This window comes from Acipenser ruthenus, chromosome 26 (genome assembly GCF_902713425.1).
Source record: "Acipenser ruthenus chromosome 26, fAciRut3.2 maternal haplotype, whole genome shotgun sequence".
In the NCBI taxonomy this organism is placed as follows: domain Eukaryota; kingdom Metazoa; phylum Chordata; class Actinopteri; order Acipenseriformes; family Acipenseridae; genus Acipenser; species Acipenser ruthenus.
In genome coordinates, this window is record NC_081214.1 from 13,348,109 (window position 1) to 13,366,685 (window position 18,577).

Consider the following 18,577-nt stretch of genomic DNA (forward strand, 5'->3'; position numbering starts at 1 on the left):
ACATGGCAATGCCTAGAGGTTGGAATAATGGCAGGATGCACCATTTCTCCACTGGCTTTTACCATGGCAATGGAAGTAATCATTAGGGCATCAAAATGGGTAGTAGGAGGAGAGCGCTTGGCTTCTGGAATGCGACTACCACCAATTCGAGCATACATGGATGACATGACAACCATGACTACAACAGTAGCCTGCACTAATCGATTATTGGGCAAATTAACCAATAACATTGAATGGGCACGAATGCAATTCAAGCCCACTAAATCAAGGAGCATCTCTATAATTAAAGGCAAAGTAGTAGATAAAACATTCTTCATTAATGGTGAGGCAATACCAACAGTGTCTGAGAAGCCAGTGAAGAGTCTTGGGAGATGGTACGACGGGGATCTAAAGGACACAGTTCGTGTGGGAGAAGTTAGACAACAAGCAGTGGAAGGGTTGAAGATCATTGACAGCTGCGCTCTACCAGGTAAACTAAAACTCTGGTGCTTTCAGTTTGGTCTACTGCCGAGGTTGCTGTGGCCACTGACTGTGTACGAGGTTTCTTTGTCAACAGTAGAGAAGCTGGAAGCTTTAATCAGTTCATACATCAGGAAATGGTTGGGAGTTCCACGCTGCCTCAGCAGAGTGGGACTTTATGGTAAAGGAATACTGCAGCTACCAGTCTCTGCTCTAACCGAGGAGTTTAAGTGCGCCAAGGTCAGATTGGAAATGACATTAGTAGAGTCACGCGATAAATGTGTAAGGGAGGCAGCACCTGTGTTGAAAACTGGAAGAAAGTGGGCGGCAAAGAAAGCTGTGGAAGATGCAAAGGCTGCCCTTCGAATTGGTGATATCATGGGGCAAGTTCAGCATGGAAGAGGGGGTCTTGGTTTCAGTTCAACTCCTCCTACATGGCACAAGGCGGCCCCAGCTCAAAGAAGGAAGCTGGTAGTCAACGAGGTGCAAAAGCAGGAGGAGAGGATGAGGTGTATAAAGGCCATTTCCCAGGCCAAACAGGGAGAATGGATGAGATGGGAGAGTGTGGAACAACGCAAGATTGGCTGGCAAGACCTATGGTCAATGGAACAGAGCAGGATCAGTTTCCTCATCAGGTCAACATATGATGTTCTCCCATCACCACAGAACCTAAACCTCTGGGTAGGAGAGGATCCCTCATGTCCTTTGTGTTCATCACCTGCAACATTAAGGCACATTTTGACAGGATGTAAGGTGGCTCTTAGCCAAGAACGGTTTACTTGGCGCCATGACCAGGTGCTGCGATGTTTGGCCTTAGCATTGGAAGACAAGCGTAACATGACCAATAAGTTGCCACCTGTTCCATCAAAACATTACACACAAAAGACAACATTCCTCCGCCCAGGAGAGCAACCACCAAGAAAAGGTGTTAAAACCAATCCTCGCCCAGGACAACTGGAAGCTGCTAGAGACTGGAATATGCTGGCAGATGTTGGTCAACGGCTTATTTTTCCACCTGAGATTGCCACCACTAACCTTCGACCATATATTGTCTTGTGGTCTGGATCAGCACGCCTTGTTCACCTGGTAGAGTTAACAGTGCCATGGGAGGACGCTGTAGATGAGGCGTATGAGAGGAAGAAACTGCGGTATGCTCAACTAGCCACTGAAGCGGAACAGCGAGGATGGAGAGTTCGGGTTTACCCAGTGGAAGTGGGTTGTCGAGGATTTGTGGCACACTCTACAACCCGGTTTCTCAGAGACGTCGGATTCAGTGGCCAAGAGTTGCGTCGCACAGTGAAGAACTTATCTGAAGCAGCAGAGAGGAGCAGCAACTGGCTGTGGTTGAGACGGAAAGATTCTGGCTGGGGACAGGTAAGTAAGCTGGGCTGAGTTGAGTGGGGGACGGAGGGGGGTGATGCTGGGACGCCAGAATCACCGTCGAGCCCTCTTGAGGTGTCGTGGGCTAGTCGACGAAACACTGAGGATGGAAGGTGCCCACTTGAAAACCCCAGAGATGTACCCTACTTAGCTCAATCCAGACGGTTGTCATGCTGATGCGCTGGGGAGGCCGCACTTTGGTTGATCCCCGGAGCCAGCATCGCAGCCGTTGTGTGTGCTGATGCGCCAGGGAGGCAAAATAAGCTGATCCCTGGAGCCAGCATTACACTTCAGCCATTAACACCAGACAGAAGGATATCTACATCATCATATGGAAGGAAACGTAAATGGATGGAGATGCATATGGATCACATTAGTTTACTGTAAAGCTACGTCTTAGTTGGTGCTTATCTTGGCGAGAGCCGAGTTCAAATCAGCATGAAGTTTTAACATCTACTCTCGTGTAATGGAAATCATTATATATATATATATATATATATATATATATATATATATATATATATATATATATATATATATATTATAACATTATATTTTTAAAATAAAACCTTGGGTATGGTTGCCAGTGTTCGCCAGTGTTCACCAGTGTTTGTTTGGTGGAAGAAAAAAAAAGAAAAAACCCTGCTTTATTACCCACTAAACGCTGACTTGAATTATCTTAACACATGTATAAGACAACACAGCTTTAATCTGTTTCATAGTTGTTGAAAGATACCAGTTTTTTTCTATAGTATGTAACATGTTGAAAGCTATGACAATTCAAGTTCTATAAAAACATTCCTCTATCGTTTGCCATAGCATCTTTTCTAATAGATGACACGGCTCATAAAATATATCCTTTAGCTGAAGCTCCATAGGGGCTTGAGATTTAGACTGTAATTTAATTACTTGAGTGACAGAGCCTATAATTAATGTGCTCTAATCTTGGGATGAACATCCTGTATTTCACACGTCTCAGTACAAGCTAGACTCAAAATTATACTACATTCAACAAGGATCTTTTTAATTGTGACACACAAACCGATTACTGAGAAATCACATGATTTAAAGTAAATTATATACAAGCATGTCACTAATATGAAAAACTGCAGCACCGTGACCTACAGTACATTCACTGAATGTACGTGTAAGAAGTAAGACAGACGAACGGACAGACAGCCTTTATATATACCACCAAATGTACACTCAATAACTTATGCTAAAGAATGGCCTTACAAAGTTTCTTCACAACTGGACAAGTGCTTCTCTAGATATATGCAAAAATATACAGTGGAGCAGTGCATCCACTGACACAATATCCCTGACGGCAGGGACATGCATCAGCAGTGTGGGGTAATGACTGTCAGCCTAATCTTAAATCCCTTTCTACTCCCAGGATCCTCTGCAGTCTCCTCTCTGAGATATGGCGCTGGGGTTCCTGAGCTTCTCTTCATCCATTCCTAACCTGTGGATTCTTCTCATGGTCATCGCAGTCCTTTCTCAGCCAGGGTAAGCCAGCCCTGCTTTCAACTTGTCACTTCCAGGGATATATGCAGAATCTAAAGGTTGTTTCCTCTCTGAAACTTTATGTTTTAATGGACTTGTAGGGCCTTTTCTCAAACAGTTTTGTCCACTACTGCCTTTTAAAGATGTAACAATGAATGGATTATTGATCACCCTAAAATCCCACTGAACAATCAAAGAACTGTGTCACTTTAGATTCGGATACTGTCACTCTCAAGCCCTCCTGCGTGTTGCCTAATGAACACAGATCTGTTATTTCTAGAAATCTAAGATTATGGGATTTCCCTCAAAAAGCAGCAAATAGCTTTAGAAACAAGATCTTGACCTAGTAATGACCCTTGATGGAGAGGTCAGCAGGCTTGCAACCTGGCATTAGCAATTACTCAGAAAGGGGAACCGCGGTGTGTCATGCACAGACCCCGATCAGCGTTAGCACGTACAGTTGACCTGTCTGTCTCTCACAGTATCAACTTGTGCTTCTCTTGCACACCCCGGGGGGGGGGGGGGGGGGGCTGTTCAGAGGATCTTACTGTTTATAGCCCTAAATATAATAAACCTGCTTTGTGCACCTCGTTTCTATTGTCTTTAGTGATGTCAAAAATTAGGTCAATAAAAACCACTGGGGAACCACTCAGAATGATTGACACCATAAAATAGTACTGGAATGTAAATAAATCCATTGCTTACTCTTTAAGGACTATTTCTATGACTTTTTGTTGACTGTTTTTCAAAACGAATTTTGATTAAGTAGGGCTGCAGTTCTGAGGGTGTATTCATTTAATCAATTTTTTTCAAAGCACTGTTTAACCTGTTTATAAACAGTCTTAAAAAATTCCTTAAAAAAAGAATATTTAAAACAATCATTTTGTAAATAGGTCCCAGTATATCGTCATACAAGCAACAGTCAGCTACAAAGTTAAATGAAAGCTAGGGCCTGGGGGGAGGTTGTGGGAGGTAAGATTGTAAGATGTCTGCATCCTTTGGTATAATTAATTTGTCTCCATATTTTCAAATCTGCTTCAGTCTGACAGGTTGTATTTGTTTAATGCATTTTTTGTTTTCACAATAACAATGTCAGGCAAACCTGTCCAGAAAGCAGCTGCATTAGCAGATGCATCGTGTTTAAAATGAACTCAAAGGGAATGCAGATGAATGACCACAGTAGCGGCATGACGTGGCGGTTCTCTTTACAGAGGGGTTGTCTCTACAGCCAGTTGTTCTCATTACCTCCTGAACATTAATTTTTCAGAAGCAGAGGCAGAGGAGTGTGGGCGGCAGTGTGTGTCTAATCTCCATCACGCTAGGTTATTGGCCAGACTGGGGTGTCAGCATGATTGCTGGCAGTTTGTGAGTTCACACCATGCATTTAATTGGCTATCCACCTGGGTTATTTAGCAGGTTGCTGTGGACTGAGGGCAGTAATTGATAGCATGCCCTCCGAGCGACATAAACATCAGGCCAGGATTTAGGACAAGCATGGACCAATTCATTCCTCATCTACTTTCGCTAGGAAACACACACTCCTTTTATCAAAGCCCCGGACTGCAACTCACAACCCAGTTGGCTTAAATGGAGAACATACATAGTTTGTGCTGTTGCCCACAGAAGTGGTCACTAGTATACAGTAAATACTATTGCCCTCTAAGTATTTAAAGTGGCCCCTATAGTGTGCACTTTTAAATTGCATGACACCACGAAACAGATTGTGTGGTGGCTAATTTTAGTTTATTACAATTTATAGTTTAGATGCAATATTGTCTGGATATTAAAATAAAAAAGCAAGAACTGGTGGGCTCAATTTAAAATGTTTGATTGCTCTATTTCCTTTGTGTAGAATTATCTGTTGTATAATGAAAGAAGCAATGGATAATAGGCTCTTATTAAATGTTTATTTGAAACACGTTAAAATCAGTTGCTGTCCTTGAATTCCAAGTTTCCCGTTCGAAGGACATGTGTGACCTTAGTGCCGTGTCGTAGGAAAGCCAGCTGTAAATTTAACTAGTGATGACAGTGTGATTTATGACAAGATTCCGAACATGTTCATCGATAAATAAATGAGTCATCTCCAGAGCTAGAGTTCATGTTGTGCCCTTTATAACTCAGTGTAACTCGGTGTTGCCACCTGTTCTGGTTTTCTTGGATATGCCACCTTGGTACCACTCAGTCCTGGGTTTCAATCCCAGACACCATGAGGGTCGCCCACAAGCAGTAGCAGCTGGTGTTGATGGAGATAGCTGCACCAGCACCAGACTAGCAGGAAACTGAGCACACATTTTGCTTCCTGATTAGATAAACCGTGATACAGTATTACAATAACAGTTTTTTTTCAGTCCTGTGATAGGCTTTTAACTGGATTGCATTAGTTTGTTTATTTTTGGGACGTAACAAATGGCAACCCCAAGAGAGATTCCTGTCCCTTACATTTCCACATGACCTCCGTGGGGGATGCGAATCTCCACGTAAAAATACATAGAACCTAGGACATACATTTTGAAGGTTTGCAGAACAATATTGGTTTGGTTAAAGAAAAATGTTGTTCGTCGTTTTCATCGTGCAAGTGTGAAAGCTGTGTTGGCTGTCTACAAATCCACAGGCTCTGAGCCGATGGGAGCTGAGTCATGCAGTACAGTAAAGTCTCATGTTCAAGCATTTCCATGTAGATTGTGTGGACGAGTCAGATAGGATGGAGTACCACGTGAAACCTGCTAATTGTGCAACAGGTTGTCAGCCAATGCAGAGGCTGCGCAGCATCGTGTGATAATATTTAATGCATGAAAAATAATAAAAGGTTGTGATTTTGTTTATTGGCACCCGAGCAAACTTTGCATCCTCAAGGAAAATAACACTGTAAATGTTATAAAACTAGTAAGAAAAATGTCCATTTAACTGCTTTTACAATGATAAGATTTCTCAAAGTGGAGCAAACGCTCTATATATGGATAATCCAACCGACCCTTTAGTAAAAAATTAATGTAATTTCTGTATTTCAAGATGATTTTGACACCAACCAGATACTTTTAAACAAACTTTACTTGAGCCCTTTTCTACAGTTTACTGCTATGCTATAGCTCAGCTCACATTCCTTGCTGGAGTAACTGCACATGATTCATGCTACAGTGAACACACTGAGGTCTGCGTTCCATTCAGTGAGTCTGGCTGGGGCACGCACATGGCTCTGGGAGCTCCTGAAACAACTTTGTTCTTCCAAGTGCTGAAAAGCCTCTCCTCCGATCCCCCAGTCAGCTCTGCAGCTTCAGCCCTGCTGCGGGCCAGTGCTGCTTGGTAACACCAGAGTCTCATGTCAGCAGGTGGCAACTTTCATGTCTGACAGATTAGGCTTTCAGGACAGGGAACAGTAATCAAGCATTGTTCTGTTGTCTTCATTGCTGTCATGGCTTCATATCCTTAGACTTGGAGCTGTACACTGCACTGCTGTTCAGGGCTGTTTAGTTGAATCCTCTCTCTCTCTCTCTCTCTCTCTCTCTCTCTCTCTCTCTCTCTCTCTCTCTCTCTCTATACACATTTGAAAAGGAAAACTGCTCTGTACCAAAAGGTGCAAAATCGGAAAGAAAAAGGTAATGTAGGTACATAAAAATGTGAATAATTGAAAAAAAAATAATCTATTATCAGCTGAAGAATGACTTGTAGTCCAAAATGTCCTGATATAATAGATTTGTTATCAATTATTCACATTTTTGTGTACCTACATTACCTTTTTTCTTTTATTTATATATATATATATATATATAAAAAAAAAAAATTAGTGCTGGGATGAACACAGGATTTTTTTTATGCACGCATAATTTAAATTTAAATATTTGTTCGGATATTTGTTCATTTTCAAAAAGTAATAAAAGCCATTACATTGCTCTGAACGCAGGCAGAGACAGCATAGCAGCAGGGGCAGGGTGGCGTGGCCGTGGCCCTGTGTGTGTGTGCCTGTATTTACAGCAAGATGTAACACGTTAAAATAGAAAAATATCCCAGGAGTAAAGAATAAGTTGTGTAGGACTTACTTTACCCCAGTGAATATTAACTACAAAACAAAGGATGCCAAATAGCAGCTCAAGTTAAACGTTGTTTTGTTTAATCCCGAAATAAATAGTACATAAAGCTGACACCGCATTTTATTTATTTATTTACCTTTTTTTCATTCCTTGTCTTTGTTGTTTCTTCACAGTAAACAGTGGCCATAGTCACGTTTTCATAAAGTAATAACATGAGGTTTACTTGAGTCCTTTTGTAGCTGAACAAGCAAACAAAAACTGAAATTTTACTTTAAATACTAAATACAAAATAAAACAAATGTGGTTTGTTTTGGTTCTCGTTTATTACATTCCACATAAGAGAAAGTCGCAACAAATATATAATATATACAATCTATATAAAAAATCACTACACAACATTTCCAGCAAGTTGAGCACTGTTTAAGCGAGGCCTTTCAGAACGATGTATTGCCTTTTGTATGTCTCATATTAATCTCACATGTCATACAGAGCTCTTTTTCATTTGCCATTTTTAAAACTGTCACGCAATTTGTGGTGAGACGGTAAATAAGTGCAAGGTATTTTGTAATTTCTCGTGGATACGAACATCCGAATACATTTAAAAAAATATTCGTTTGGATATTTGTCCCAGCACTAATATATAGGATTGGGTCCAGTTTGAGGCTATCATATATTGTGAATGAATGCAAATCTGATTATTAGAAAATAAGAGCTTGTACTGGAGAGAGTTATCCAAGCAGTTAACACAACCGCTCCTGAAGCCATTCCCTTATTGACTGAAATCAGGCCAGCAGATGAGGTGAAATTCTATTTAATGTGTTTAGTGATGATAATTTAATAGCATGTGTCTGGGAAGCGTCTGGGATAAATCTTTTTAAAGGACGTTACATTAGCATGGAAATTATTTCTTAACTGTCAATAACTGATTTGTTTAATTGTTTTATAACAGTAAATTAGCACGCTTGAAAATGCATATGGCTCCAATACAATGGCGCTTGAAAATGCATAGGGCTCTGTAACAGGGGAGATCTGGACTGACTATCTGGCACATGCGTGGTACTGCAGGAAGAGGGCAGCAGCCTGTCAGTCATGGCGATGACACAGAGAGGTGAGGAACAGGGTGTGTGGGCTTTCTCTCTTTCTGAGTGGCTGAGAGGCGGGCCTTGGGAGATTGCTCGGCCCATAAGAACTGCGCTTGGTTGTGCATTGGGGGGGCCGTGTTTGGGAATATACAGTGACGCTGACAGAAGACACCAGTGTAAAACAAGGACCAGACAAACCCCGCTGAGGGAGACAGTCTGTCTTAAAATAATTTAAAAAAATAAAATAAATAATTACGTGTGTATGTATACGGGGAACTCTGGCCACCCCAGTGTATAGAAATAACTGAGCGTAGGTCGGAGGCCCGTGCTGACCGGTTTAGCGGCAGTGGGGGCACTGCGTAAGCAGCACCTTTATTTTGTAGTTTTATTACTGTGTTTTATTTTCCCTTTTCATTTTGCCTTTTGTTTTCATTGTTATTTTGAGCACCTGTGAGTGCGCCAGTGTTTTTACTGTTTACCAGTATTGGTATTCCTGTGGTCCTGTGTACCGTTGTCGGTACTCAGGCCACGGACAACAGCGCCCTCTGCGGGCTAAAAGACAAAAAATCGAAAATAATAAAACTGGGCACCAGTGTGGTGTTTTCAAATAAAACTTCTGTCTCCCGTGTGTGTCAGTGAATTGCCCACCACAGGCTGCAATATAATGACTCTTGAAATTGCATAGGGCTCCAATACAATTACTGCAGGTGACCCGGAGGACATTCACACGATCATACATTTATAAACCACTTTTGGAGTTTGGAATAATACAGTGAGAAAGACAACATCAGGCTTTCACAAGTGTTCTATAGTAAGTAGTTTCAAATGGGATTTGCTTTGCTTGTGTATTCCCCTTACTATTCGGTGGTGTTTGTAAGCATTCCAACTGGTTCTGGGTTCTGTGGCTCCAACACTGAGCTGCTGCTATAGAAAAGTCACATGATTTAAATTGTAACAAGACTTTGGTTTTTACTAGAACGTGACTTGGAGAATCATAGAATACAGCAGTGTAACAAATTAGAAGCCAGAAAAAAAACACAGCAAATTACAGCAGAATATGCTTATAGATCTTGTATTAGTTGTTGGGTGGGTTTTGTTCTAACAATCTGCAATTGTGCTTCCTATTTTTTACCTCCACTATTGTGAAGGTGTATACAAATGTGAATCCAACACGTTGTAAGAATCACAAGCTTTCATGAAAACAAACATCCATCCATACAAGAAAGCTTACAGAAACAGTACGTGCTGTAATGAATCTGCTCCTAGCGGCTGATCACTTAATAATACGGACATCAGCAGAAGACTGGCCCTTAGCTCTTGTCTACAGAGCTTGCTCTTCAGTTGAATGGTAAGACGTGCAACTTTGAACCCTATGGTTTGTGGTTAGCGTTCAGCCCCTGCCTTTCCATTAATTCAGTGGGCGGAGATGCCAATTCATTAGAGTGCTGCAAACTCAGTGTTTCAGCAGCTCTCAGTTACAGTAGCTGCAGCCTGGCTGATTAATGTTCCCGTTGTTTCTTTTTCATATAATGGTTGTTAGGATCTCTGCATGCGTGGAATCAGGTACAAGGTGTTCACTGCGTTTCCATCATCTTGTTTGTTATTGTGATGTTGTAATATGGCCTCTCAGTGTATGTACATTCGGCAACATTAAGTTTCTCTAATTACATAGTAGTTAGTAAATACATGTGTACTTACTAGGGCTGTCAATTACCATTTTTGATCGGTTAATTTATGAGCATTAGTTGATTAATTGGTAGATTAATCCGTGCACATTATTAATAAAGGTAACGATATTATAGCAGCTGTCTGACATTGTAAAGTCAAAATAATCTAAAGAAAATCAATAAATAAGCCCAAAGGGAATTTGGTCTTTTGAAAAGCATTATATTATTTTATTTTAGTAAATGTAACACATTTTCACAGAACAACCATTCTTTCGTGCCACTGTCAGTCACATACCTGAAAACACAAATCAGCTGAGCTGCGTTTCCTATTACAACTACGTACTTAGCTTCCTGTACTTCTTCTTTTATTGCATCTAGCAAAACCTGAGACACTGAAGAGATGAAGTTGTTCTGAATCTTGTTAGAGTTACCCAAGAATACTGTGGCTATTGACAAATGATTTCTTAACATGCTGTCGTAGTCAGAATCAGAGAAAGTCATTTCACATATTTACCTCTATTGAGGAGTCGGTGCCTTGCCTGCCGAGGTAAACAACAGAATCAATCAACCTCACGATCTTTTGTTACTTGCTCATTGTGATGTATTGTATCCATGCTCTTCTGCTCATCCAGGTGCAGAGATGCCAAGGGTTGGCTTTCTTTAAGAGTGAGATTACATCCCTGTTTTATCAATACACCAATATGTTTATTTTGCATATCACCTTGTCATAGTGATCATCGTTTTGAAAAACACTTTACAGTACCAATATTATTTGGATTGTTATTATTGCTCATATTACCTGCTTTCGATCAAGTCCTGCTCGTTTTTTGGGCGAACTCATACTTTGACAGTCAAGTGTTCACACACACACAAAACCGTGTCGCCTCCTCTTGCGTGTATATAGAATGCCTGTAGTCTCCATGGTTACCACAGTACACAAGCTTAGAAAGAGGCTTTTGATGCTCTAAGTCCCGTGCCCGAGGCCCTGGATGTACTGTTGTTTCTAGCAGCCACAGAGAAAACATATTTTAAATCGTTATATAGTTACTCAAAATGGGCTACGAGTACCTTATACAGGCAAAACGGATTTGACATTGACCCGAGTTACAAACATTAACATCTTATTCAACTTTGTTGTTAGTCACAGATTTAACTGCAATTAATTGACACTACAAACATTTACTCAAAATGCGTGAGATAATCTTAGGAATGCGTGTGGGCGTGAGATAGCATGCTAATGTGTGAGTCTCACGCCCAATGCGAAAGACTTGACATATCTGCATTTGAAAATCAATCTGGGTTTGTCCAAAAGTTTAGAGTGTTACAGTGGGTTGCAAGTGACTTTGGGAATGCTCGTGTTTTTGTGCTGACTTCGATAGACATCCTAGATTGCTGTAGCCAGTACTGTTCCATATCGCCTTTTCTGTACTGAACAAAAGACAGTTCCAGCAGTTTTTTTTTAATTGACAGCTACCGATACCACGGATACCTTTCATACTTAGAATTTTGGAAGTGGTGAGTATATCCCTTCCCTTCCTGTGTCAGTTTGGGTTTGGGTTTCAATTTGTGATGTATACCTCCTTTTTTAACAATTCTGAGAAAGTTCTTGAAAATTGATTCATAACCAAATCGACTACGATCTCTTCATTGTCTGATGACATTTTTTTTGTCGAGGTTCTCAATATAATTCTCAACAACGGTCTCAATAATAAGCAATATCACATGAAATTCAGCAATTCTTACACCGTTTACTGTAGAATATTGTAGAATATTTATGTCCCATCTCTGCTCTCTAATAAGGGTAGATCTTTGACTCTCCCATTGGTTAAACTTATTCAAGACCTTCGGCTGCGCGAAGAAAATGCAGATCTTCTATTGGTGATATTATTTTATATAAAAAAATAGATTTCTGCGTTTCAATTGTAAAAAAAATAATAATCTGCGATCAACTCTTTAGTTGATTAATCAGTCTGATTAATCTGTTAATCAGATCAGCCCTAATAATAACATTGCAATTCTGTGTAAGTACACATGTATTTACTAAGTAACTACTATTGAAATACACAGTGATTAGAGGTACGTAATGTAAAGTGTTAAGAAAAGACAACCTATGACGTTATAAAGCAGGTTTAGAAATGATTTCTAATGAATCACAGCAGCAGGAGTATTTAACAGTAATACTCCCATCTCCTTCAGTGGTCTGAGAAACACGGATTACCTATTTGCCCTTCAGATCCTTTTGCTTTTCATCTCTCCTCAAACCGCACACTGGAGAACAAAGGTCCAAAGCAGTCAATGGTGACATAATTATAGAAACACTAAGATTAGGACTGGGGTTTGCTGACTGTGTTGATTGCTGTATGTAAGGCTGCAGAGCTATAATAGATTAATGGCTGGTTTCACAGACCTAGATTAGCACTAATCTTGGACTGCCTAATGTTATTTTAGGTAAGGTAATCCAAGATTAGTACTAATCAGGGTCTGTGAAACCAGTCATTTAAACTATCACACATTTTATAGACTCAGGACAGTTTTCATAGTCATCTTTAGTTATTTTAGTTATTTTTTATTAAGTTATAATTTCACATTGATTTTGATACAGTTTTCAATTACAGTGGTTTACAATACATGAAGATACTATAAATGATGAAACATAATGGATATTAATGGAAGGTAAAACAGCACATATCCGGTTAAACAATTTGTAAAATACTACTTTGTTTCAGTAAGCTGTTTAAACCTGCTGTTTACAGTCTTAATAGTATGATGCGCTGGTGTTTTAAATGGTCTTTTCTATCATACTGTTTGTGTGATGGTGTTTTGCTGCAGCCACTTTGCCCGGTCACCAGTGTAAATGAGATTCTTCATATCAATTCATGGATTCCATTCGCAGGATGATCTTTATTTTTTACATTTATTTTTACAAAGCAGCTTTGGTTACCATCACTTTGGAGTCTGCACCTCTGTATCACAACATACAAACCTGTAGACATCTCTCTGTGTATAGTAGCTAGGAATATGTTCTGTACACCATCTGGCCAGCAGCACCAAGCTTGCAGTTAGTTATACTGGGAACGGTATGACTGACACCACTGAGGGAATTAACACTCCTGCCTGAGATTCTCAGTGTGACTACAGGTTCACAGGGACATTGCTTTTATTCCTTAGTTTGTGAAGGGACTGTATCATAGTCTTCTGTACCTAATGGCTACTGGGCATTGTAGTATTGAGCATGTAAAAGAGATTGCAAATAATACAATACCGTATGCATTCCTGTTCTAAGGAAGTCGGCATTTAGATATTTTTTAAATTTTATTAATAAACAGATTTCCAATACGGGGGCTGTGCCAGACCTATGTCACTTTAACAAAGGCCCTAGCTAGAACAGTAAGCCACTGGAGTACAGGGACTGTACAGTGAGTACAGTAACAGATTTCAGGACCCTGGACAGAGCATTTGGGGATTAACTTTACTAAAGAGAAATAGTGCATGAACCTTGTTGCAGTTCCATGAAATAGCCTTCCAGTGCACACTCTCCCTTTTCAACACAAAAAGAAAAGTCATTGATAGGATCTTCCTTTATCATTCATAAATCATAATGAGGAGCTATGGCTGTATGTATGGATTTCATGTATGTGCATTGTATATGTATTTAAACTCCCACTGCATACATGTTTTGTGTATGTTTTATTAAGAGCATAAAGGGTACACAAGGACCTTTTTATTTTATTGTGTTACATGTTCCCATTTGTTGCTACAACTGTTTATGTAAGGTGTGTGTATTGTTTTATTTTATTTTATTTCTTTTCCATTTTGACCACCGATAAACATTTCGCAGTTCACCTCCTCCTCCCCAGCCTCCACCTGCTTTTTTTGGCTTTGTCTAATGGGGAGGGCCGCTATCCTGCCCCCCTCCCCATGGCTTCCCAATGGCCAGCCTCTCCACTTGTGAGCTGACAAGGCCAAATAGTGTAGCTTAAAATGTGTATATTGTAGTAATGTCAAGCCTGTTTTAATAAGTAATCTATCACCTGAGTTTTCTGACTGAATTATCGGTTCACTCGAAGCCACTTCTAGTACTAGAGCTTGCACATTGACAGCGCTGGCTCTGAAGCATATGAAAGAGAACAGGGAAGGAATTCACTTGTGATTGAGCGGACCTGCACTGCCTGTTTGCCCCAGTCAATCAGCCTGTCATTAACACCTGCTGCTGCTGTCTGTTCATTGTCATCAGTGAGTTAGGGGAAGGCACACAGCGATTACCGTATCATAAAGAAACAAAAAAGCCAGGAACACAAAGAAACACTCAGCGTAGCAATTTCAATGGTATTAAATGAACACAATAAAAATCTCCATAGAGTGTAACCCTGCGACGCTGCTCCAGCTGAGGATATGTCATGTTGTTTAAGTGTCCTCTGCTAATCGCTCATATTCCTCTGCCAAGCTGGTGGGTTTGAGTCCTCAATAGGTAGCACACTAAGGTAGGGCAGCAGTATAAGAACTTTCTAAGTCTTACTTTTGAAATACATACACACTTCTTGAGAAACAAGACAAGGGTAGTCCCATGTATGCAATGAACTGCATGCACAATGCATGCATTACTTTATAAAATTGCAATTTTCATAATATACAGTTAATGTCAAAATTATCTGAAGCGTTTCTTAAAATGCTTCAGATGTCATGAATGTCTTTCTTTACATTTTTGCCCTGTTATTAATTTATTGTGCTTGTAATGACTGTGAATGGATCTGGGTTCTGTTGCATTTTCCTTTACCTGGCTTTGGCCTGTTGAACATCTTTCTCATGCTAGCCAAACCATGTGTCAGTGAGACATGGGTGTGGCTTGCAGAATTGAAAGGTCTCATTGTCACATGATGTGAATAGAATGAGGAACGCTGTTCAGGCCTGGTGTCAGAGGAACCATTATTCGTTCCCCCTAGGAACCAATATATTCAGGAATATTGGTTCCCCTTCCAAATATTTGTAGCCTCTTATTTTATTCTAACAAAGTAATCTTTCTTTGCATACTATATCCATGGATTTTCAACTAAAACCTTAATTTAAGACCACTTTTTCTAACCCTATCCCTAAACTATCCCTATCCCATCCAGTCCCCTCTGACAGGTCCAGTCTCACCTACAATAATTCATGATAACATTGCTTTCTACATGCATAATTTACATACAAATAGGATAAATAACAAATGTGCATGTAGGGGGGAACAAATATTAGTTTACATTTAGGATTCTTAAATGGTAACTCAATAAGGGAGTGACAGAACCAAGAACCTCTGAGAGTGATTACAGACACTCCGGAACAGTACAGGGAGGAACAAGCAAGATCCTCTGAGAGTGATTACAGACACTGGAACAGTACAGGGAGTAGAACAAACAAGAACCTCTGAGAGTGATTACAGACACTGGAACAGTACAGGGAGTAGAACAAACAAGAACCTCTGAGAGTGATTACAGACACTGGAACAGTACAGGGAGTAGAACGAGCAAGAACCTCTGAGAGTGATTACAGACACTGGAACAGTACAGGGAGTAGAACAAACAAGAACCTCTGAGAGTGATTACAGACACTCCGGAACAGTACAGGGAGTAGAACAAACAAGAACCTCTGAGAGTGATTACAGACACTCTGGAACAGTACAGGGAGTAAAACGAGCAAGAACCTCTGAGAGTGATTACAGACAGTCTGGAACAGTACAGGGAGTCGAACAAACAAGAACCTCTGAGAGTGATTACAGACACTTTGGAACAGTACAGGGAGTAGAACGAGCAAGAACCTCTGAGAGTGATTACAGACACTCCGGAACAGTACAAGGAGTAGAACAAACAAGAACCTCTGAGAGTGATTACAGACACTGGAACAGTACAGGGAGTAGAACAAACAAGAACCTCTGAGAGTGATTACAGACACTGGAACAGTACAGGGAGTAGAATGAGCAAGATCCTCTGAGAGTGATTACAGACACTGGAACAGTACAGGGAGTAGAATGAGCAAGATCCTCTGAGAGTGATTACAGACACTGGAACAGTACAGGGAGTAGAACAAACAAGAACCTCTGAGAGTGATTACAGACACTCCGGAACAGTACAGGGAGAGGAACAAGAAAGATCCTCTGAGAGTGATTACAGACACTGGAACAGTACAGGGAGTAGAACAAACAAGAACCTCTGAGAGTGATTACAGACACTGGAACAGTACAGGGAGTAGAACAAACAAGAACCTCTGAGAGTGATTACAGACACTCCGGAACAGTACAGGGAGAGGAACAAGAAAGATCCTCTGAGAGTGATTACAGACACTGGAACAGTACAGGGAGTAGAACGAGCAAGATCCTCTGAGAGTGATTACAGACACTGGAACAGTACAGGGATTAGAACAAACATGAACCTCTGAGAGTGATTACAGACACTCCGGAACAGTACAGGGAGTAGAACAAACAAGAACCTCTGAGAGTGATTACAGACACTCCAGAACAGTACAGGGAGTAGAACGAACAAGAACCTCTGAGAGTGATTACAGACACTCTGGAACAGTACAGGGAGTAGAACAAACAAGAACCTCTGAGAGTGATTACAGACACTGGAACAGTACAGGGAGTAAAACGAGCAAGAACCTCTGAGAGTGATTATAGACACTCCATAACATAGTATTCATTAAATGTAATTACATTTGACCGTACAGTGAAGACAGATTTCTGGTGCAGTACTTTTGCTTTGTCAGAATATTTGTTTTTTTATGTGGGAGGAAAAGCATAACTGTATAGTACTTCCTTAGTGATCGTCAGCAACTTGCACAGATTAATATATGTGTAGGCATATAGGCGTATAATTAAGACAAGGAAGTTGAAATGAAAGTCGTGGTTTAGATCTCATTTACTGCTTGTACAATCTTAGGTGAAATACTGCAACAGAAGTGCTGCAAAGTTACATTCAGCTCTGTGACATCCTTTACTAATCCCTTTGGATTTAACAACATTGTTTCTTCTTGTTCCTGTCTAATCTGGTGCACGGCTGCATGGTATTTTAAAATTAAACCTCCTCATGTTTATGTCTAAATCAATACAGCAAGTGTGCGGCAGAATTAAAAAAAAAAAAAAAAACTTTAAATTACCCACCATGCAAACATGCGCCATAAACTTTTTTTTTTTTCATTGAAGGATCTCATTTACTGCAAAGAGGATTCAAAACAATGTTGCTTATAATGCCGAGTTTCACATCTGAAGCATTACAATATTAATGCTTCAGATGTGAAATTAATATACTAAAACTTGGAAAAGTAAATGGTATGTTTCTCTCTTTTTTCTCTTTCTCACAGATATATGAGACATGACGTTCTCCTCCCAGATGACGGTAAAGATAATATCACAATCTTTACCCGAATCCTCGACAGACTGCTGGACGGCTATGACAACAGGCTGAGACCTGGCCTGGGAGGTGTGTAAGAGTTTCGTGTTGTGCATTGCTTGTGTTTTGTTTTTTTTGTGGTGTTGACAGTTTTCAGATGTAGGTCATTTCTAAGTGCTTGTGTTCAGTCTTAGGGGCATCTGAACCTCAAAGAGATTTTATATAGAAAAGCATAATTCCCAGTAACATTTTGAGTACTGTCGGATGAAACTACACAAACGTCACAGGATTTTAGCTGTATCTATCAGACCCAGACGTTTAAATTTGTTCAACACTGTAGACCTGTATGTAGGTCTAGGAAAGAGTGCTTGGAGGTGGGACACCACACTCCTGCAATGATATAAACAGGGTGTCAAACAACAGAGATCAGTAGGAGGCGCTGTGGTCCTGAAGTGGGAAGTGACTCAGCACTCTGCTCACACGCACAGCAAAAGGGTTTTTTGTGTCGATTGCTATGTCTGCTGACGTGTGGGTGTTTGTGCAAAAACATTTTTTTTATTCTTTTATTTCAAGAATTCGTTTTTCTGGTTTCTTTGTTTTCTTGTTGTTGGCCCCATGGCAGCTCAGGCATGTATAACTTTCAGAAATCAGCACCACGCTGTCCATCCAGATGGAATTCAAGAGCTAAATGAGGAAAAATCCATTCAAACTGTGGTGCAAAAATAAAAAAGAATTACATTGTACAGGCTGGCATCAGAGCTCATTGAATAGCACTATGAGAAAACCCTTCAGTTTAAATTTCACGTGGTGTCCCTGTGGGGTCTGTGCACTCGATGTGTGAATGATGCTGCAGGCACTGTTCCAGTTGCTCATAACTCACAGGGTTTTCTGCTTATTTCAGAGCTTGTTTCCAGGACAGTGAACTGGGCACACATTTGGTCTATTGTTATTTCTCTGGCTGTTTAAATACTGTATTAAGCAGTGTTTGTGGTGCAGAAGGCTGCTCGTTCTGCATTACCATACATACCCTGAATCATCCAAACTCACCTGACGACATACATAAGAACATAAGAACATAAGAAAGTTTACAAACGAGAGGA

At 40.4% G+C, this 18,577-nt stretch overlaps 1 protein-coding gene across 1 annotated transcript in view; it reads left to right on the forward strand.

The window, feature by feature from the left end:
• Nucleotides 1-18,577, forward strand: part of LOC117430633 (gamma-aminobutyric acid receptor subunit alpha-3) — a 118,971-nt gene that overhangs the window by 16,948 nt on the left and 83,446 nt on the right. Inside the window, exons 2-3 of the mRNA XM_034050895.3 lie at nt 3,236-3,348; nt 17,449-17,567. Coding sequence (XP_033906786.1) covers nt 3,263-3,348; nt 17,449-17,567 — 205 coding nt within the window. The 5' untranslated portion in view covers nt 3,236-3,262. The remainder of the gene's footprint in view (nt 1-3,235; nt 3,349-17,448; nt 17,568-18,577) is intronic.